Source organism: Nicotiana tomentosiformis, chromosome 2 (genome assembly GCF_000390325.3).
Source record: "Nicotiana tomentosiformis chromosome 2, ASM39032v3, whole genome shotgun sequence".
NCBI lineage: Eukaryota > Viridiplantae > Streptophyta > Magnoliopsida > Solanales > Solanaceae > Nicotiana > Nicotiana tomentosiformis.
The window spans coordinates 67,845,573-67,869,620 of NC_090813.1; the positions used below are offsets into that span (position 1 = coordinate 67,845,573).

The following is a 24,048-nucleotide window of genomic DNA, read 5'->3' on the forward strand; positions in this document are numbered from 1 at the left end:
TCTTCGGGAGGCTATGGAACTGTTAGGAAAAATTTCACTACTTTGATTCCCTGTCGTGCGAAAATTGTTGACTTCAGAGATTCTTAATTTCTGTATTCTATTCTCTCACAGATGGTGAGGACACGTACAAGCGGATCTGATGAACAGGCACCCGCGCCCCTGCTAGAGCCGTGAGAGGCCGGGGCCGGGGTAGAAGCCGAGGACGTCCAAGTGGTGCAGCCAGAGCTCCCGCACGAGCTGCTACAGAGGAACCCCCAGTAGCTCAAGCTGGAGGGCAGACACCTGAGATATCTGTTGCTGCACCAGCCCTCTAAGAGACTCTAGCCCAGTTTCTGAGCATGTTCAGCACCTTAGATCAGGCTGGATTGATTCCACTTGCTCCTGCCACATCTTATGCCGGGGGAGGAGCACAAACTCCTGTCGCCGGTACTCCATAGCAGCGGGTTCAGGTCGACCAGGTTCCAGAGATTGTACCAATGCAGTCGGTAGCTCCAGCTCAGCCCGAGGTTAGGGCAGCAGCTTCTGAGGCGGAGCAGCTCAGACTTGAGAGGTACAAGAAGTACCACCCACCTACTTTCAGCGGATTAGCTACAGATGATGCTCTGGGTTTTCTGGAGGAATGTCATCGTATTCTCCGTACTATGGGCGTAGCGGAGATGAGCAGGGTTTCTTTTACCACATTCCAGCTTAGAGGGGCAGCCTATCAGTGGTGGCATGCTTATGAGTTGGGTAGTCCGGCTGAGGCAGCTTCACTTACATGGACTCAGTTCTCGGACATATTTTTGAGAGAGTATGTCCTTGAGAGCCTCAGGGACACATGGCGCGCGGAGTTTGAGCAGCTACATCAGGGTGCTATGACTGTGTCAAAGTATGCAGTTCGCTTCAGTGATTTGGCCCGACATATACCAGCCTTAGTTGCCACAGTTTGAGAGAGGGTTCGACGGTTTATTGAGGGTCTCCATCCCAGCATCCGGAATAGTATGGACAGGGAATTGGAGATGGATACTTCTTATCAGCAGGTTGTGGGTATTGCCAGGAGATTCGAGGGCATGTTTGCCTGGGATAGAGAGGAGAGGGAGGCAAAGAGGTCTCGAGAGGCTGGTTATTATTCTGGAGCTCGTGCCCCAGCAACGTGCCATGGTAGGGGTTATGTGATCCGCACCATTCATTAAGCTCTTCCAGCCTCCAGCGGTGTTTCGGCTCCTTCTAGACCCTAGGAGCCTTATTATGCACTGCCAGTATCTAGTATGCCTCCTGCATGGGGTGTTCCTAGTGGCCAGTCCAGCAGACTTGGCCCGAGCCTGTCACAGCAGTCACACCCTCCCAGAGCTTGTTTTGAGTGTGGTGACACTCGCCACATGGTGAGGGATTGCCCCGGGATTAGGAGGGGTGCACCTCCACAGACTTTTCAGCAACAACGTGCTCCACCGGGTCCTCAGGCTATGATTACAGCACCAGTTTCCACCCCACCTGCTCAACCAGCTCGAGGTGGAGGTCGGGGAGGTAGAGGTCGCCCTAGAGGGGGAGGCCAGGCCAGATATTATGCACTTCCTACTCGTACAGAGGCAGTTGCTTCTGATTCTGTCATTACAAGTATTGTTCCGGTCTGTCATAGAGATGCATCGGTATTATTTTACCCAGGCTCTACATATTGTTATGTGTCCTCTTATTTTGCTCCATATTTGGGCGTATCTCTGGATTCTTTGAGTTCCCATATTTATGTATCCACTCCTGTGAGAGATTCTCTTGTTGTGGACCGCGTGTATCGGTCGTGTTTGATTGTTCTTAGTGGTTTTGAGACCAGAGCCGATTTATTATTGCTCAGCATGGTGGACTTTGATATTATTTTGGGCATGGACTGGTTGTCGCCCCATTATGCTATTCTTGATTGACACGCTAAAACTGTGACGCTGGCTATTCCAGGTTTACCGCGATTAGAGTGGAGAGGTACCTTAGAGTATACTCCTAGCTGAGTTATTTCTTTTCTTAAAGCTCAATGAATGGTTGAGAAGGGGTGTGACGCATATCTAGCTTATGTGAGAGATGTCAGTATTGATACCCCTACAGTTGAGTCAGTTCCAGTAGTGAGGGACTTTCGATATGTGTTTCCAGCTGATCTTCTGGGCATGCCGCCCGACAAAGATATGGATTTTGGCATTGATTTATTGCCGGGCACTCAGCCCATCTCTATTCCTCCATATCGTATGGCTCCTCCTGAATTGAAGGAGTTGAAAGAGCAGTTATAAGAATTGCTTGATAAAGGCTTTATTCAGCCCAGTGTGTCACCTTGGGGTGCCCCTGTCTTATTTGTGAAGAAGAAGGATGGATCTATGCGGATGTGTATTGATTACCGCTAGTTGAACAAAGTCACAGTGAAGAACAGGTATCCATTGCCTCGTATTGATGACTTATTTGATCAGTTACAGGGTGCCAGAGTATTTTCCAAGATTGACTTACGTTCAAGTTATCATCAGTTAAAGATTCGGGATCCGGATATCCCAAAGACTGCTTTCAGGACCAGATATGGTCACTATGATTTTCTTGTGATGTCTTTTGGGCTGACTAATATCCCATCAGCTTTTATGCACTTGATGCACAGTGTGTTCCGTCCCTATCTTGACTCATTCGTCATTGTGTTTATTGACGACATTATGGTATACTCCTGGAGTCGGGAGGATCATGAACAGCACCTGAGGACTGCACTTCAAACCTTGAGAGAAAAGAAGTTATATGCAAAATTTTCAAAGTGTGAGTTTTGGCTAGACTCAATGGCATTCTTGGGTCATATAGTATTGAGTGAGGGGATCCAGGTGGATCCGAAGAAGATTGAAGCAGTGCAGAGTTGGCCTAGACTGTCCTCAGCTACAGAGATCCGAAGTTTTCTTGGTTTGGCAGGGTACTACCGTCGCTTTATAGAGGGATTCTCATCTATTGCAGCACTTATGACCAGGCTGACCCAGAAGGGTGCTCCGTTCAGGTGGATAGAGGAATGTAAGGAGAGCTTTCAAAAGCTCAAGACAGCTTTGACTACAGCCCTAGTATTGGTATTACCTACAGGTTCGGGGTCTTATACTGTATATTGTGATCCATCGCGTATTGGTCTCGGCGTGGTGTTGATGCAGGATGGTAGGGTGATTGCCTACGCGTCCAGACAATTGAAGGTGCACGAAAAGAACTATCATGTCCACGACCTTGAGTTAGCAGCTATTGTTCTTGCATTGAAGATATGGCGGCATTATTTGTATGGTGTTCCTTGTGAGATTTACACCGATCATCGGAGTTTGCAGCATCTGTTTAAGCAAAAAGATCTAAACTTACGTCAGCGGAGGTGGTTGGAGTTACTTAAGGATTATGATATCACTATTTTGTACCACCCTGGGAAGGCCAATGTGGTGGCCGATGCTTTGAGTCGTCGGGCAGAGAGTTTGGGGAGTTTAGAATATCTACCAGCAGCAGAGAGGCCATTGTCATTGGATGTTCAGGCCTTAGCCAGCCAGTTTATGAGATTGGATATTTCTGAGCCGAATTGACTATTGGCTTGTATGGTCTCTCAGTCTTCTCTTTATGATCGTATCAGGGAGCGTTAGTATGATAACCCCCATCTGCTTGTCCTTAAGGACACGGTCCAGCAAGGTGATGCTAAGGAGGTTACTATTGGAGATGATGGTGCATTGAGGATGCATGGCAGGCTATGTGTGCCCAATGTAGATGGTTTGCGTGAGTTGATTCTTCAGGAGGCTCACAGTTCGCGGTACTCTATTCATCCGGGTGCCTCAAAGATGTATCAGGACTTGAAACAGCATTACTGATGGAGGAGAATGAAGAAGAACATAGTAAAGTATGTGGCTCAATGTCTGAATTGCCAGTAGGTAAAATATGAGCATCAGCGACCAGGTGGATTGCTTCAGAAGTTAGAAATTCTGGAGTGGAAATGGGAGCGGATCACTATAGATTTCGTGGTTGGACTCCTACGGACTCAGCGGAGGTTTGACGCAGTATGGGTGATTGTGGATAGGCTGACCAAGTCGGCTCATTTCATTCCTGTGATGACTACCTATGCTTCCGAGCAGCTAGCTCGAATCTACATCCGTGAGATCGTCAAGCTTCATGGCATACTGGTATCTATTATCTCTGACCGGAGTATGCAGTTTACATCACGGTTCTGGAGAGTTGTACAACATGATTTGGGTACTCGGGTTGAGTTGAGCACATTATTTCACCCTCAGACGGACGGACAGTCCGAGTGCACTATTCAGATATTAGAGGATATGCTCTGTGCGTGTGTGATAGATTTTGGGGGTGCTTGGGACCAGTTCTTGCCACTTGCGGAGTTTGCTTACAACAACAGTTATCAGTCCAGCATTCAGATGGCATCGTATGAGGCTCTGTACGGTAGGCGGTGTCGGTCCCCAGTGGGTTGGTTCGAGCCCGGCGAGACCAGATTATTGGGTACGGACTTGGTTCAGGATGCCTTGGAGAAGGTTAAGGTGATTCAGGATAGACTTCGCACGGCCCAGTCCAGACAGAAAAGTTATGCGGACCGGAAGGTTCATGATGTTGCATTCATGGTTGGTGAGCGAGTCTTGCTCCGAGTTTCGCCTATGAAGGGCGTTATGAGGTTTGGAAAGAAGAGAAAGTTGAGCCCAAGGTTCATTGGTCCATTTGAGGTGTTGCGTCGAGTTGGGGAGCTTGCTTATGAGCTTATCTTGCCTCCCAGTCTAGCAGGAGTTCATCCAGTATTCCATGTTTCTATGCTCCGAAAGTATCACGGCGATCTGTCACATGTGTTGGATTTCAGCTCAATTCAATTGGACAAGGATCTATCCTATGTAGAGAAGCCAGTGGCTATTTTAGACAAGCAGGTGAGAAAGTTAAGATCAAAGAACATTGCTTCCGTGAAGGTTCAATGGAGGGGACAGCCGGTCAAGGAGGCGACTTGGGAGACCGAGCAGGATATGCGCAGCCGTTATCCTCATCTTTTCACCACTTCAGGTATGTCTCTATGCTCGTTCGAGGACGAACGATTATTTTAAGAGGGGGACGATGTAATGACCCGGCCGGTCATTTTGAGAGTTAGAGCCCTGAACCCCTATTAACTGCTTTACCCATATATATTTCTGCTATTGTGACTTGCCGGGATGATTGGTTTTGAGTTTCGGAGTGTTTTGGGACACTTAGTCCCTAAATGAGAGCTTAAGTCTTAGAATTTCAGATCGAGATACGCAGTTTACCTTGAACTTCTAGAGAGCTGTACAGCATGAGTTCGGCACGCGGGTTGAGTTGAGTACAGCATTTCATCCACAGACAGACGAACAGTCAGAGCACACCATTCAGATATTGGAAGATATGCTTCGCGTTTATGTCATGGACTTTGGAGGTTCTTGGGATCAATTCTTGCCACTTGCTGAGTTTGCTTATAATAATAGCTACCAGTCGAGTATTCAGATGGCTCCATATGAGGCATTATACGGAAGGCGATGTCGTTCGCCAGTTGGCTGGTTTGAACCGGAAGAAGCTCGGTTGTTGGGTACCGATTTGGTACAGGATGCCTTGGATGAGGTCAAAGTTATTCAAGATCGACTTCGCACAGCTCAGTCTAGGCAAAAGAATTATGCCGGCCGTAAATTTCTTGATATTGCATTCATGGTTGGAAAAAGAATATTACTCCGGGTTTCACCTATGAAAGGTGTAATGAGGTTCGAAAAGAAGGGCAAGTTGAGCCCTAGGTATATTGGACCCTTTGAAATTCTTGAAAGGGTGGGTGAAGTAGCCTACAGGCTTGCATTACCACCTAGTTTATCAGTGGTTCATCCGGTGTTCCATGTGTCTATGCTCCAGAAATATCATGGTGATCCGTCCCATGTGTTAGATTTCAGCTCAGTCCAATTGGACAAAGATTTGACTTACGAGGAGGAGCCGGTGGCTATTCTAGCCCGGTAGGTCCGACAGTTGAGGTCTAAGAGTTATCCTTCAGTTTGAGTGCACTGGAGAGGTCAGTCGGTAGAGGCATCTACCTGGGAGTCCGAGTCGGACATGCTGAGTAAATATTCACACCTTTTCTCCAGCCCATGTACTTTTTCTAACTCCGTTCGAGGACGAACGTTTGTTTTAGAGGTAGAAAATGTGATGACCCAAAATATCATCTTTAAATCTAATAATTAATTATATGTTCTAAGACCTCAAAAAGTACTATTTTCACTCCTCGACTTGCGTGTGAAGTCCGTAAAATTTTTTGGAATGTTTTTATGTGAAAAATGGATTAAAATGTGAACTAGAGCCTTAAAACTCAACTGAGTTGACTTTGGTCAACATTTTGAGAAAACGAACCCGGATCAGTATTTTGACAGTTCTAGTAGCTCCGTATTGTGATTTGGGACTTGGGTGTATGCCCGGAATTTAAATTGGAGGTCCCTAGCTCAAGTTAAGTTCATTTAACGGAAACTAGTAATTTAAAGGCTAAAGATTTCCAAGCTTGACCACGGAGTTGGCTTTTTGATATCGGAGTCGGAATTCAGTTCCAAAAATTTTTATAGCTCCGTTATTTCATTTATGACTTGTGTGCAAAATTTGAGGTCAATCGGATTTGATTCGATAGGTTTCGGTATCGAATGTAGAAGTTGAATATTTTATAAGACTAAAGTTTCAAGTGAGTTCGCATAAGATCTAACTTCAAATGAGTATAACTCTCATGATACGAAGTTTTATATGGTGTATTACCTATAAAATGAAATATCTTTAAGTCTAGTTTCAAACGCTTTAAACCGTTTGTCATTTGGACATTTTCACAAGAAGTTATGACCAAATTACCAAAAGCTAGAAAAATGCGATTATGCGGCAAATTGTGCGACCGCAAATCAATTATGCGAGCCGCAAAATAGGTTTGTGACTCGCAAAATGGTCGCCGATCTGCCCAGTGCACACCACTTCTGGGTATCAGTTTTGCGATCCATTGTGTGACCCGCATACCTATTTGGCGGTGCATTGTGCGATCGCATACCTGTTTTCGGAGGGGTAATTTTCCTATTTTTATAACCCGACCCCATTTTGATAAATAAGTTTTGGGGCATATTTTGGGGCAATTATCTGATGATTTTAGAGAGAAGTGAGAGTGTTCTAGAGAGAGAAAGTAGATAAAGTGTCTTGTTCATCAAATTCTTGTCCAAACCTTGAAATCCAACAAGAAATCCCTCAAGTTCTTCATTAAAGAGGTAAGGTTCTAACCCCTAATCTTCAATTTTGAGTTAGGGTAATGATGGGTGATTAAGAGTAAGATTCTTGGGGTAAGTGTTCCTTATCCTATATTGATTATATTTCATGATTCCATACTCATTTACATCATGAATCCGTGAATACAGGGAAGAAAAATCAGATTTTTATAAAATTTTCTAAAAATGAGAATTTAAGATTTGAAGATCCATTTGATATCAGAAATGGATAATTTTTGTATGGTTGAACTCGTAGAGGAATGGGTATTCGGATTTCGTGAGTTTTTTCTGAATTTGAGATGTGGGTCCCACTGTCGAATATTTAAATGAATTTCGGATTTTTATCCGAAAAATTAGTAAATTCATATGAAATTAATTCATATAATTTGTATTGAGTATATCAAATTGTTTGTGAATAGATTTGAAGCTTTTAGATACAAATTTAAAAGGGAAAAGCTGTGTTCGAGTAATTGATTGGAAATTACAAAGCGAGGTAAGTGTCGTGGTTAACCTTGACTTGAGGGAATAGAACCCTTAAATTATTTGTTATGTGAAATGCATGTGAACGACGTATAGGCGAGGTGACGAGTGTCTATACGTCGTCAAATTAATTGTTTGCCTACTTACTTGAAAAATCATAAATTATTTTAAATCATGAATTAATTATTATAATAATTATTTCTCTCCTATTCTTTGTCAAATATTAATCCTTGAATTCTTACTTTAATTGTTACATGCTATTTGAATTATGTGTCTTAATTGTTATTTGACATGTAGCATATTAAATATTAAACTACCTATTTTCTCTCTGATTTCCATAATAACTTGTTATTTGTCATTGTTTGTTTCATAATTAAATCATAATTATTGTATATTTTTTGTCTTATAATTTTATATTAATTATTGCATTTATTAGGGAAATTTCTTCTATAAGAATTGGTAAATGAATATATTGGAGGAGCGGGTTGCACGCCGCAACAACATAGAATTGATTGAAATGGATATATTGGAGGATCGGGTTGCACGCCGCAACAGACTTATTAAAAGTCAATATTTGGGGGATCGGATTACACGCCGCAAACAGACTTATTAAAAGTCAATATTTGGGGAATCGGATTGCACGCCGCAATAGACTTATTTAAAAGTCAATATTGGAGGATCGGGTTGCACGCCGCGACAGACTTATTAAAAGTCCATATTGAAGGATCGGGTTGCACTCCGCGACAGACTTATTAAAAGTCCATATTGGAGGATCGGGTTGCACGCCGCAACAGGCTTATTAAAAGTCCATATTGGAGGATCGGGTTGCACGCCGCAACAGACTTATTAAAAGTCCATATTGGGGGATCGGGTCGCACGCCGCAACAGACTTGGAGGAGCGGGTTGCATGCCGCAACAGAATTGAATATGAATATATTGTGAGAGCGGGTTGCACGCTGCAATGAAAATTGATGAAAATGATAATTGGTTATGACTGCTGAGTTGACTTCAATTATTATAAATGAGTTACCTGATTTATTTTTATTATTTGTTGTTGTTACTAATATTGCGTACAGGTTAATGTAAGTGAACCGCCTTAGCCTCATCACTATTTCGTCGAGGTTAAGCTCAGCACTTACCAGTACATGGGGTCAGTTGTACCGATACTACACTTTGCACTTCTTGTGCATATTTCAGAGTTGGTCCCAGCGGCGTACCATAGACTTGCTCAGATTTCAGCTACTCAGAGGAGACTTGAGGTATAACTGCACGACGCTCGCAGTTCCGAAGTCCCCGTCTATTTTACTTTAGTTGTGTGTTTGTTTCTAGACAACTTTATTTTATTCATGCCTTTTTTTGTATTATTTTAGAAGCTCATGCACTTGTGACACCAATTCTTATATGGTATTTAGACACCATTATTTTTAAGGATTATTCACTACATTTCAGACTTTTCTTCCGCATTTGTTCTTTGTTATTAATAAATTTAAAAATGGATAATATTATTCTAACGTTGGCTTGCCTAGCAAGTGAAATGTTAGGCGCCATCACGGTCCGAAGGTGAAAATTTAGCATAGTTTGATATATATATATATATATATATATATATATGAGAATCACAGTCATATTCAACGGAAGACTCAAGCTGAACCAAGGTATTTATATACTTGTGACACATGCACTTAATATAACAATCAACCAGTCATAAGAATCCAAAACGACACGTTCTCTTATTGGGACATTAATTTCATACACACACATATTGTTTGCTCCAAGGAAAAGGCGGTGACTAGTCAAATCAAATTTAGACAATAACCATTATTATAATTCACAAGATGAAAATAAAATTACAATTTAAAAGCTGGCACCTTTTAAGTGCTTTAACTATGTATGGACAGTCTAATCCAAGTCTGCCTCAAACCCACAACACAATATTCACATATATAAACATGGTTGAAAAGTACTGAAAAAAGCTAAGGATAATTAATTTCCTTTTAGGCAGTGGGATAAGAAGCGTCCATAGCAAGTCCACAAAGGCCTTCTTTCTCATGAACATCCCTTTTGATGCGCATATATCCACTGTCACCCCATTTACTGCCCCATGAATTCTTTATAATCCAATATTTTGTACCGTCAGTTGTTGCACCATATCCCACTGCTGTAACAGCGTGGTTAAGCCAAGTGCTGCATGATCCACTGAATACACCACTTGAATAGAACTGGAAATCGAAGCTACTCCCGTCTATTGCCACCGAAACAGGTTGATTAGCCACTGCCTGCAATAGAGCCTTCTCACTGTTCGCTGGCACATCTTCATATCCTGTAATAAGAGGCGTAAGTCATAATTTTAAGCTTATGGATTCGGAATCTTTATCGTTTGAAGTTGCTGGGCTAGATCATAATTAAACCAACTCACCCAATTGAAGATTTGTTCTACCCCTTATATTTTTATGGGCTTACCTGTAATTTTGGCTGCTGAAAGAGCTGACTTTTTCTTGTTGCAGACACCATCTTCTCCTTTGTATGGATAGTTTACTTCTGTTGTGAGGCCCTTGTTTTTCAGGATGAAATCAAAGGCAGTGTCCAAGAGTCCACCGCTGCAACCTTCGTCCTCGCCTTCGACATCACAGTCTACAAGCTCTTGCTCTGATAAAGGGATCAACTCTCCTGTTTTCAGTTGGTGTAGCCCTTCCATAGCAGCTACTGCAGAAAATGCCCAACAGCACCCTGTGTGTGTGTTTGCATAGTATCAAAAAGTTATATGTGGCTACAAAAGTAATAGTGAACTTTTCTGGAAGAGGCAAGCTGCCCTTTTTGGAATTATTTTTAAATGACTTTGTCGATTATGTGACACCATAAGAAAAATTAATGAGAATTTGTCCCTTGTTATTGACCCTTTGAAACACAAAAAGTTGTTTTACCAAATTTTGTTATTTCCGAAGGCAGGGTGGCGAAAGAACGAGAAGTAAAGGTACAGAAAAAGTCTTGACTAACAAAGGGTGTCGTATTTTTTTGTTATCACCTGCTGAAAGCAAAGTCCAAAGTCAAAATTGGGATTTTGTCCAATAGGAAACAATTCAACTCTAATATATTACGTTTATGGAGCAGTTAGTAGCTTTCTTATAGAACATGATTAGTCAACTAAACAGAGATAATATTAGCAAATTTATGTACTTACCACATTCCTTTTGGTCCTTGATAGGGGTGACGGCACCTTTCTTTCTCCAATCCATAGTTGGCGGTATGTCTGTCACATTAGTGTACCTAAAATGTGTCTTTCCCTTTGAGGAAGTCATGACCTTAGGGTGTGACCTCTTGTAACCAGTATGTAATACACGAAATTCCTCATTCGTGAGATCAGAAAATTTATTAAAGCCGAGTTTGTACCCTTTATCTTCACCTGCGTTAAAAGCTTCTATACGTTCCACGTTTTCTTTAAATATCTGGAAACGCACTTCTTTCTCGTTCAAATCTTTGTAAACTTTTTCATGATGTACAATCCATTGGTCATGCCTTGCACGCATGGTTGCCTCATAGTTTATTGGACGTGATAAAGCTACTTGAGAGCTCCAAAGTCCCAAAAATATGAAGAACAAAGCTAAGCAAAGGTATTGGCTAAGGTTTGCAAAGGCCATAATGAAACAGCTAGCTAGTTATTATGAAAAAAGAAATAGAAATCTTTTCTTGGATGAATGTTAAAGCATGCATGGGAGATGTATTTATAGGCAAGAAATCCCTACAAGTTGATTCTCCTGCTGGTGTTGCATAGATAAAGACATGCAATTCTTAATTCCTTGCACAATTTTCTGACTCAGACACTTTTGGATGGAACAAGATCAGTTAAATCAGTTATCGTGCTTAGCATGAAAATTGTTGCATATGCTACGTACCTCGAAGGCTGAAAATAATTACTATTAGCGACTTTTAACAGAAAAAAAAAAAACAATCTTTATTACTATCTTCTTTTTTTCAGTAGTCACATCTCTTTTTCCTTCACCATAATGCTAACAGGTGCTAATTATTCAAAATTATGAATTTGGGTTGGGAAACTATACTAATATTGAAAAATCATAATGACTCTATCAAAGTGGAACCCAGTATACTGTTAGAACCTGCTGATGATCTCTTCCTGTGGATGGAATATGTTGGACTATAGTATAGGAAACGATCACCATTAAATTCATAAGTGGAAGAGTTATGACTTGAACGATTAAAATTCTGGAAACATGCCTGTAGTTAAACAAGCGACTCATCATAATATTATCGTGTATCACTTTGCATGCATATCTAGCTTGGAAAATGTTGACTAGGTAGGGATGTTTGACACGGAAAGTTAACTTCATACTGAGAATAGTTTAGCTATGATTTAATTAAATTAAAGCACTTTTTAGTTACTTTCAGTCTCATCAGCTCTAGCAATAATTTAGCAATAAGTTAACATGGGCGGGTCTACCTAGATCAAAGCTATTAAAGCTTTTGCTTTAAGTTCAAAAACTATGAAATTTCGATAACTCCTCTCAACAATTTTTAATCTTAACTTTAGAATCATAGCATCATTTTTTTATTGACTAATTCGTCACAAGCAAATGTACTCCTATTATAATTACACTAATAAATTTGTACGCGCTTCGCGAGGTGTGAAACCGAAACGTATCAATTCCTTGGGAAGTAGGCTTCATAAATTTACTCAAATATAAAAAATTTAGGTATTTGAAAAAAGAAACACTAATAAAATTTATGCAATCACCACTTACCTAAATAATCCTGAAAACGATTAGACACGAACTCCTAAGTTACTTCTTGAGTTTTTTTATGTCGGTAATTGCTATTTTCATTAATCACCAAGCGAACAAATACAAAACATAGCAAGTTCACAGCTAGCTAATCTCCGGGATAACTTCAAATCCAATCCCAATACAAAATCTACTATATAAGCTTCTGAATTAAACCTTGAGTACAAAAGAAAACTAAGCAAATTAGAAAAAAAGCTTCTGCAATAGCCATTTCAGATTACCCACAGCCCTGAAGTTGCATAACACTCTCTTTCAAAACTTTTACGGTCTCTTGTTGCATTTCAAATATTCTATAGTTTCTTTTTCTCTCCACAACACATGAATAAATTTTGTAAAGGGCAATTTGTTTAATCATGCTATATTTGTCTCTTCCCCCCCCCCCCCCCCCCAAACATGTTTTATGACCCTGTAGAGGTATTGGTTCCATGTAGCAGTAACACCCGGTTGTATCTGCATCCAATTCAGAAGCCTGACCCACAAGTCCTTAGCAAATGTACATTCTCCAAAAAGATGATCTCTTGATTCAATTGCAGCTTGACAGAACACACAAGTAGGATTCACATTAAGATCCTGAAGCCTATCAACACTCAACAATCTTCCAAGATATTGTAAACACATTGTGAAAATGGTTTTAGGTGTAGCAATATTTTGAAATTTTAGACATCTTCAATTAACCTTCGGATAATCAGGAAGTAATTGCAAATAAACCTGTTTAAATTAGTTTTGAGTTATTGCCTTCAATTCTATTGGTATCTTCCTCACTTCTAAATGGGATAAGTAGCAAGAATGAGAGATTGATCCCACTATTTCATACACGGAAGAGAAATTCAAAAAAAAAGGGTAAAATAGTTGAATAATATACCCAAAAGATAGCTCTAGATTATTATAATACCAAAGAAGAGGAACCAATACATGCTTGAATTTTTCACATGATGTTTAAAAAATGAATAAAATTGAACACAATTCTCACAAACATGAAAAAGGGATGACAAAGGCATATAACCGTATACTCTTCAACTGCGATTCCGAGAATATCATTATGAAAATTCGTGAAAATTTTCAAACGCCACAGGCTAGTTCACAAAACTCAAACTCTGTATTATGAATTCTTTCTCTATCGATTCTCATGCTTTCAATATCGACTCTTTGACATAAATTTCAGTCTGAAAAATACATTAAATATAACAAATAACAAAGATAAATGTACTGACTGGAACTTAGAAAAGAGGTTTCATATAAACTTGATCTTTGATACAACTGCACTTTGAATGAAGTTTCCTTCATGAAACTTAAAAAAGGCGCAAAAAGTAATGAAACAATTTTCAATCCTCGAGCGACAACAGTACTTATCGGGTCACAAAGCACAAATTTTTCTCATCAGTAGAAGAATTTAATGCCCGATCACATATTTCACTAAAATACTACAAAATATAATCATAGATTAGAAACTTCAACATCTCACCTTACAAACCAACAAAGAGTGCTCATGTATTAGCACGTTAAAATATAAAAGATAGACCTAAAGCAAAAGCTTAAATGAACTCACCTTTTTAAATTAGCAGTACATAACATTACTGATTTTTCTTTTGTTTGGTGTAAAAGAAGGGTTCCCACAGTCCAATATCTTGTATAGCTCACTACATACAACCTATACAAAAATATTATATTTTTACTTCAGAATTTATCATTTGCACAGGGCGAAGCATGTACAAACCTAGCATTATAAAAGAAATTCGAATAACACTAAACTTCATTGAAAACTAAATTGCATTATTCTCCGAAAAATGCAACTATTTAGTCATGTTGCGAAAAAATCCCTGAAAAATCAATACAAGAACTAAACAAAATAGTTTCGAGAAGGAGAGTAGATACATAAGTGAATCGCGCAAACGGATGGAGATGATTGAAAAGAACCAAGCTCGCTTAAACGCTGAAGCTACGCAAAGGCAGGAAGAAAACATTCATCGTATGGATACTCTTCTAAGTCATTATGAATCTGAACGAAGTTTGGAATCTGTGGCTTCTGGAAGATCGATTGCCGCTTTGGCTTCAGAAAATCATCGATGGAAAGAGGAGATTCTTCAGTGAGTGGTGCTCTTAGATCTGCAGCTTCTCCGATACCTATTTTTACTCATTCTAGTAGGGGTATGTCATTATTTGCAGCTCCCTTTAATCCTATTACTTCTTCCGTTGTTGCTCCGGTGCATCGTTATCTTCAGCTGACAGTATATCCTCCAGCTCCGCTATCCTTAACCCACCCAGCTATGACTACCTTACCTTTTTCAGCCGTAAACACTAGCTTACCTAATTTTGCAACTCAGATTAACCAAGTCAATACTCAGTCACCAGTCATTACAATGTTTCTTTCTCCTTTGACTTACCAAGCTATTGTCAACAGTTCATTTCCACAATCCAGCACTATACCCAAGTTACAAGTACCTGATCAACCTACATCATTAACACCAACCAACCCCAACAACCATTTTAGAGGCCCAAAAGTCAAGCTAAGTTTTTCAGAGTTTGATATTAACAACCCTCGTAGATGGATCCGGCGTTGTGATAAATATTTTGAGCTCTACCAGATTACACCAAATGAGAAAATAGGTTTTGTGTCGGTCCATATTAAGAAAAAAATGGACACATGGTTCGATGTATATATGATGAACATGATGGTCAAATCACATGGGAAACTTTCTGTTTGGATGTGTGCCGCAGATATGGCAACATTAGGCCCATGGACATTGTGGTACAATTTAATAGGCTTCAGCAGTGGTCAGATGTAGAAAGCTATTTCACTAAGTTTGAAGAAGTGCGCTTTTTCTTGCTGCTAATTACTCCTACATTCAGTGAAGCCTATTTTGTGTATTGTTTCATGAGAGGTTTAAAACCTGACTTGGAATCTATGGTAAGAGCATCCAACCCCCAAACTATGATTGATGCATTGGAAATAGCCAAGATCCATGAGAAAATACTGGCCACTATATATAAAAATGCCCAACCCCCAAGAATTTTCACAACTCAGCCCAGAATCACTTTTCCTCCCAGCCCTAAAGTGAGCCCAAACCTAAATGCAAAAAATCTTCTTCCTATTATGACCCGAAAGCCAATAATGTTGCCAAATAACGCATCCTTAGAGACGTTAAGGGAGAATAAATTATGTTATAAATGTCATGACAAGTACTTTCCGGATCATGTGTGCAAAGCTAAAACACTTAATTCAATGGAAAGTAATGAGGGAGAGACCACCTTTGAGGTGGGTGAAAGTCCAGGGGTGACGGAGGAACAAGAAGCTGTTGAAAATGAGGAAGAAGCTTAAGTGAATGTGATGGAATGTATGGCGGCGGATGAGGCAGTAATTAGTGGGCTAGAAGGAGACAAAGGCTCAACCACTATTAAAATTTCCGGGATCTTAAAAAATAAGCATGTGATAATTTTGGTGGATTCTGGAGAAACTCGTAGTTTTTTGGACTCAAAATTGGCTAAGAAATTATAATTAATTATGCAGCTCATGATTAGACCAATGAAGGTGAGAGTAGCCAATGGTGGTATTATGTGAAGTAACATTTTTTGTCCTAAAGTTATTTGGCAAATGCAAAAGGAGGTTTTCAGATTTGACTTAAGGTTGATGAAGGTTGGGGGTTGCGACTTAGTATTAGGAATGGATTGGATAGATGTGATAGCCCCTATGGTTATTAACACTAGACTTCATAGTGTTTCGTTCATACGGGAAAATTGAATGATAACATTGGTGGGATTTTCAGATTCCCATGCCATGGTCCAAATAGACAGTCGTTTGATTTTTGGACTTTTAAATAGGGGAGGATGCAATTGGGTAGCCCAAACTTATCAAATGGAAGTTAGTGGGCCACATGAAGAAATAATTCCCAGTTCAATAGAAGACATTTTGTTAGAAAATGCAGAAGTGTTCCTTGAACCTACTAAATTACCCCCAATCTGCTCATGTGATCATGCGATAGAGTTGATTCTAGGTTCAACACCAGTAAACCAGAGGCCTTATAGATATTCACATGAACAAAAAGATGTTATTAAAAAAATGATTCAAGAAATGTTAGAGGCAAAAACAGTAAAGCACAGTACATCGCCCTTTACCTCTCCAGTCATTCTTGTCAAGAAAAAGGATTCAACATGGAGATTGTGTGTCGATTACCGGAGACTCAATGATATTACCATCAAAAATACTTATCCTATTCCGGTGGTGGAGGATTTGCTTGACGAACTTCATGGTGCATATTATTTTTCAAAATTAGACTTGAGATCGAGATATCACCAAATCCGTTTGAAGGAGGGTCATGAACATAAAATGACTTTTAAAACACACCATGAGTTTTGGGAATTCAACGTGATGCCGTTTGGTTTGACAAATGCACCAGCAACATTCCAAGCTCTTATGCACCAGATTTTTGGTCCTTACCTAAGAAAGTTCGTGTTGGTGTTCTTTGATGATATTTTAATCTATAACACTACACTTACGGAACATTTAAAATATTTGAGAGGAGTATTTAGATTGTTGTCCATGCACCAATTGTATGCTAAATGTACTAAGTGTAGCTTTGCGCAGCCCAAAGTTGAATACTTGGGTCATATCATCAAGGGAGAAGGAGTTTGTACAGATGAAGCCAAAATTGAGGTTATGATCAGTTGGCCTAGGCCGAAGTGCATCAAAGGGTTATGGGGTTTTCTTTGATTAACTGGTTATTACCGACGCTTCATCAAGAATTATGCAGTAATCAGCAAACCTTTAACCTTACTGTTAAAAATGGTGGATTTTTGTGGAGTGATAAAGCAACAGAAGGTTTTGAAGCATTGAAAATTGCTATGACTCAGGCGCCAATTTTGGCTTTGCCAAATTTTAAATTGCCTTTTGTAGTGGAGGTTGATGCAAGTGAATAGGGAGTTGGGGCTGTGCTTTCTCAAAATAATAAGCCTATCGCGTTCATGAGTCAGGCTCTTAGCCAGAAATACTTGGGCTTATCGACATACGAGAAGGAGTTGATTGTTCTTCTCTTGGCAGTAGAGAAATGGAGGCACTACCTCCAACCAAATCACTTTATCATCCGCACAAACCATTTCAGCTTAAGGTTTCTGAGGGATCAACTCATCACTACTGCATTACAACATAAAGGAGTTACAAAGTTGATGGTCCTAAGCTATGAAATACATTATAGGCAAAGAAAAGAAAATGTTGCCGCAGATGCATTATCCCGTCGGATGGAGGAGACCTCTGGTGCGGCCAAGAAGCTGAATGTTTGGGCTTAAATGTAGCCCAACCCAAATGGGTACAAGAAGTGCTTGATAGTTACAAAGATGATCCAGAAGTCCAAGAATTGATTACTAAACTCAGCATAGACCCACACGCAGAATCAAGTGTGGCATTACAAGCAGGTTTATTAAGGTGTCATGAAAAACTATGGGTAGGCAATCAGTTGAGTCTGAAAAATAAGTTGATTAATGACATGCATTCCACCTCATAGGGGGACATTCAGGGATTCATGCAACTTACCAAAGGCTTAAAGCAATCTTTTATTGGACTGGGATGATTAAGGGTGTAAAGGTTGTGGTACATGAATGTGAGGTATGTCAAAGAAACAAGGAGGAAAGTGTGGCTTACCCTGGGCTATTACAGCCCTTACCATTTTCGAAAAAAGCTTGGGAACATATATCCATATATTTCATCAAAGAATTGCCTAAATCACAAAGAAAGCAGGTCATATTAACGGTCATTGACAGGTTTACCAAATATGCACATTTCATTGCAGTTTTGCACCCTTACAATGCTGCTCAAATTGCTCAGATTTTCTTAGATCATATTTGCAAATTACATGGGGCTCCATGTTCTATTGTCTCTGACCGCGACACCATTTTTGTGAGCTTGTTCTAGCAAGAACTCTTTAAAATCATGCAAGTAGAGTTAAAATTAAGCTCAGCTTATCACCCACAAACCGACGGGCAAACCGAAAGGTTGAATCGCTGTTTGGAGTCTTATTTCAGATGCATGACATGTCAAAAACCTAAAGAATGGAGTAAATGGCTTCCAATGGCAGAGTTTTGGTACAACACCAATTTCCAATCAGCAATTAACATGACTCCTTTTAAGGCTCTTTATGGTTATGAACCACCTCTACCGACATTCAAATTGGTTGCACAATCCAAGGTTGAAGCAGTTGATCAACTACTGAAAGACAGACAAATTGTGAACAAACAATTAAAAGAAAACTTGGTTAAAGCTCAAATTCGTATGAAACAGTATGCGGACAACAAAAGGAGTGAATGAACCTTTGAGGTAGGGGATCTAGTCTTCATCAAACTTCAACCGTATCACTAGACTTCAGTTGCTGTCCAAAAAAATCTGAAATTGGCTTCTAAATTCTTTGGTCCATATCCAGTGATTAAGAGAAATAGCCCAGTGGCCTATGAATTACAATTATCAGCTGAATCTCGAATCCATCCTTTTTTCACGTCTCTCAACTAAAAAAGAAGGTTGGACCCAAGGTTTTCCCAATTAAAGAACCACCTTTCAGCACGCCGGAGGGAAAACTTGTGGCAGAACCGATTGCAATTTTGGATCGGCGCATGATAAAAAGGGGAAACCACGCGGTGACACAAGTTCTGGTCCAGTGGGCTAATCTAGCTCCAAAAGATGCGATATGGGAATACTTTTCGTTCCTCACCTCACAATTTCCAGATTTTCAACCTTGAAGATCAAGGTTCTAGAAGGGTAATGGGATGTTGTGGTTATTAAAATTGGGTTATTTGGTTAAGATGTTGTAACGCCCCATAAAATTTTGCAAAAGAAAATAATATTTCGTGGTGTCGAATGATGTTTTTTACGTGTTGAGGATTAGCATCTCAGACGTTTTAGGTTGAACAATGCACCGGAAAGTAAAAAAAAAATTTTGGCGAAAAAGTGCGTTTATGCGGTCCATTATGCGACTACATAATCACTCTGTGGGCCGCATAATGGCCGCAGAAGTGAGCAGGAGAGTGCCAAATCTGGCAGCAGCTATGCGGTCGACTATGCGATGACATAACTATTATGCAGTGCATTATGCGACCGCATAACAGTTATGCAGACCGCATAGTGACCGCATACACAGGCAGATTTTTGATCAGTTTTGTCAGCAAGTATACGATCATTATATGGTCCGCATAACCATTATGTGGTCTCATATGCGACCGCAGAACCGTTCCGGAGCTTCATTTTTGGGTTTTTAAAACCCGACCCTACTTCATTAAATACACTCTTTGGGTCATTTTTTGAACTATAATCTAACATTTTAGAGTGAGAGAGAGAGTGCCCTAGAGTGTGAAGGTGTTCTTCAATAATTGTTCTTCAATTCTTGCTCAAGTTTTGGAAGATTAAGAAGGGAAGATCACTAGTTCTTCATCCTAGAGGTAAGATTCTACACCCTAAACCCTAATTTCAAAATTTTTTGAAAATGGGTAATTAGCAAGATAATTTTTGGGCATGAGAGTTATTTATTTTACATGCATATATTATCAATAGGTGTAGGAAGATTGTTAAGCTAAGAATGGTAAAGATTGGATTATGGGATGATGGAATCCTCCATAAAAGGGCCTTGAAACCTTATTGCACACCTAGCGTTTGATAAAATGCTCAAATGAGCTAGAACCATAATCATCTTCCTAATTTTGGTTCAATTTATTATATTTGTATAATAGATTGAAGTTGCTAAGAATTCTGGAATGTTTTAGAGTTTAAGGAAGCTCAATTGAGGTATGTTGGCTAAACTCTTCTTTAAGAATTGGAATTCCCATTATCCTTGTAAGTTTCAAGATGTTGAGTACAAACCGAGTATTCCGATAAGTTTTGTGATAAAGATATATGTTCAATTTGTATTTCAAATGCTCTTATCATATTGCATTATAAATTGAGGATGTGTTTCAAACTATGGATTGTGTATCCACATGTTATAATTTTAAGTCGTGATTTATGTAAAAGTTATTATGCCAAGTTGTGTAGAGATTGGGATTTTGATACACCTCCACCCGCATATATTGGGGTGAGGCTGCATGACCGCTTTGTGTAGGGATTATGGTATTGCGGGACTGCACCTTCACCCGCATACGTTGGGGTGAGGTGGTACGACCGCTTTGTGTATAGTTTGGTATTATTGTGGCACCACCACCCACATTTATATATTGGGGTGAGGCGGCATAGCCGCTTTGTGTTGGCATTGGTATTGTTGATGCACTTCAACCCGCATACATTGGGGTGAGGCGGCATAACCGCTTTGTGTTGGTATAATATTTGGGTGAGGAGGCATAGTCGCTTTGTGTTGGTATTGGTATCGTTGATGCATTTCCACCTGCAAACATTGGGGTGAGGCGGCATAGCCGCTTGTGTAGGTTCTTGGTACTATGGTTATACATCCACCCGCATACATTGGGGTGAGGCGGTAGGGCCGCTTGAGTTGAGTTGTGATATTGTACTTACACCTCCACCTCCATTTATTATTGCCACACTGGTTCATCATATTTATCTTGTAGTTCTGAATTCTTAAATTGGTGTTTAGTTTTCATACTAGTACTATTCGACGGTACTATAGTCCCTTTTGCCGGGGACGCTGCATCTTTAAATGAATACAGGTGGTCCCACAGCAGGAGATATTGATCAGTGTTAGCAGTACACCTTCTTTCCAGCTGACTTGGTGAGCCCCATTTCATCCCGGGGTCATGTATCTTTTGTTCTTTGTATATTCTGTTTGAGGTATAGCCGGGGCCTTATTGCCGGCATTATCATTGTACTCATCTTTATCTATAGAGGCTCTGTAGACATAGTGTGGGTTGTGTATTAGTGCTGAAAAAGACAAACTATGCTATGTTGTGGTTGTATTACTTATCCATTTGAGACTTTAAAAATGGTAAAACTTATGGTAAGAAATTGGTAATTGCAGACGTGGCCAATTTATTGTTTAATTAAGGAAAACATATATTCTCTTTATTCATGAATGAGTTTGGGTAGAAGGAATCTAACAGGCTTGCTCGGTCGGGTTCACTCGGTTGAGCGCCGGTCGCGCTCCTCGATTTTGGGGCATGACAAACTTGGTATCAGAGCCAGGTTTTAAAGTATCTTAGGATGTCTCGGAGCCATGTCTAGTAGAGTCCTTATTATCGGTGTATTGTCAACCACATCTATAATTAGGATGCTACATGGGCATTTAGGAATAATACCTTTTTTTTATGTTCTTAATCGTGCGATAAAGCTGGTTGTAAGATTATTCCTCCTTTACCTCCTGTGTTGCTCTAATTTTCAGTACATGGCACCTAAGAAGAAGGCAAGAACTGGCCAAAGAGCCAATGTTACCCAGGAGTGACAGTTGACCCTATAATTGATGATGCGGGTGAGCACCCGTGGAGTGAGAATATTCCTCCAGTTACTACACTGCCTGACTCTACTACAACTGATCAGACCGCACCTGTCCCTACACCTACAGAAGGTGCAACGGTTCCTCCAACTGATATTTCAGTTCCACCTCCAGCTCTAGCTTTCGATTCTGGTGTGTCTGATATTGATATTAGGGGAGCCATACAAATGTTGACACAGATAGTGGCTTCTCAGTCCCAGAGATCGAGTGTTGGGCCTACTTCTTCCAGTCATCCGGGGGAATCTGCTAGTTCCAGGGAGAACAAATTTCTTCAGTTAGATCCTCTAGTGTTTACGGGTACTGATCCCGAGGAGTACCCCTAGGACTTCATTGATGAGATGCACAAAACTCTCCGGATTATGCATGCTACAGAGACGGAGGGAGTAGAGTTGGCCTCCTACCGCCTGAAAGGGGTGGCCTATTCTTAGTTTGAGTTGTGGGAGGAATCCCGTGAGGAGGGAAGCCCTCCGGCAAGGTGGGGTGAGTTCACAGATGCCTTTATAGATCATTTCTTGCCTGCCGAAACTAAGGCAGCTCATGCCGCTGAGTTTGAAAGCCTGAAGCAGGGTAGTATGAATGTGTGGGAGTACCATATGGAGTTTGCGCGCCTGTCCAAGTATGCTATTCATATGTTGCCCACTATGGAGGCTAGAGTGCGCTGGTTTGTATAGGGTCTTAGCCCTTTGGTTATCAATGAGGCCTTTACAGCTGTCTTGAATTCCGATATGAACTACGGTAAGATGGTGGTATTTTCTCAAGCCACAGAGACCCGCAAATTGAAGAATAGAATGGAGCATCAGAGTAGCAGCAAGGCCCGGTCCACGGGCAACTTTGGTGGTTCTTCCGGTGGTGGTGGTTGTAAGTCGGCATTCAGGGGAGCATCATCAGGACCATCCCAATCATTTTCCCAGTCTTCGATGGGTGCACAGTCATCTGGACCCAGTCAGGGCAACAGGGGACCCCACCAGCAGGGTCGGCCCGACAGAAGGTTTCAGCAGCGGAGGCTTCCATGCCCTAAGTGTGGGAGGATACACTTTGGGTCCTGTTTCATGGACCTACCAGTATGCTATGAGTGTGGTTTGAGGGGTCACATTCAGAGAGATTGCCGCTTATCCCGCCGAGATATGGGAAGAGGTGCGGCACAGCCAGCTAATTCTGCAGCTACTACATCCACAATACCTCCAGCTCGAGGCACCCCAGCACCTGTAGGGCGTGGTGCAGCTAGGGATAGTGCACAGAATTCGGGAAGACCCAGTAGATTTTATGTTATGTGGAGACGTCGGGAATCATAGGCTTCTCCAGATGTTGTCACAGTTATATTGACTGTCCAATCTCATGATGTATATGCTCTTATTGATCCCAGTTCCACTTTGTCATATGTCACTCCTTATGTTGCTATGGAATTTGGGATAGAACCAGAACATCTTCATAAGCCGTTCTCTGTATCTACTCTGGTTGGTGAGTCTATTTTGGCCGCGCAGGTTTATAGGGATTGTGTTGTCACATTGCGTGGTTGGGGCATCATGGCTGATCTTATTCAATTGAGCATGGTCGATTTTGTTGTGATAATGGGGATGGATTAGCTTTACTCTTGTTTTGCCAAGCTTGATTGCCGAACCAGAACTATTAGGTTCGAATTTCCAAATAAGCCAGTTATTGAGTGGAAGGGTGATGATGTAGTGCCGAAGGGTAGGTTTATTTCTTACCTTAAGGCCACGAAAATGATCAACAAGGGATGTATTTACCAATTGGTCCGGGTTACGGACACCGATGCTGAGGCACCTACACTTGTCAGGGAGCGGGATATTCCGAAAATAGCTTTTAGAACCTGGTATGGGCATTTTGAATTTCTGGTGATGTCTTTTGGGCTAACAAATGCCCCAGCAGCCTTCATGGATCTTATGAATCGCGTTTTCAAGCCATTCCTAGATTCTTTTGTGATAGTGTTTATTGACGATATTTTTGTATATTCACGCAATTGAGAGGACCATGCCGGTCACCTCAGGGCAGTGTTGCAGACTCTGTATCAACACCAGTTGTATGCGAAATTTTCGAAATGTGAATTTTGGCTCGAGTCTGTCACATTCTTGGGTCATGTTGTCTCTAGTGAGAGGATTAAGGTTGATCCTCAGAAAATTGCGGCTGTAAAGAATTGGTTGAGGC

The 24,048-nt window shown here is 40.7% G+C and overlaps 1 protein-coding gene across 1 annotated transcript; it reads right to left on the reverse strand.

Annotated features, from left to right (window-relative positions):
• Window positions 1-9,475: 9,475 nt before the first annotated feature.
• On the reverse strand, window positions 9,476-11,387 carry LOC104102823 (senescence-specific cysteine protease SAG12-like). Its single transcript, XM_009610659.4, has 3 exons — window positions 10,864-11,387; window positions 10,146-10,412; window positions 9,476-10,005 (listed from the first exon to the last, which is right to left on the reverse strand). Exons 1-3 carry the CDS (start codon window positions 11,318-11,320, stop codon window positions 9,680-9,682), a joined length of 1,050 nt encoding a protein of 349 aa, XP_009608954.1. The 5' UTR covers window positions 11,321-11,387; the 3' UTR covers window positions 9,476-9,679.
• Between the last annotated feature and the right edge of the window lie 12,661 nt (window positions 11,388-24,048).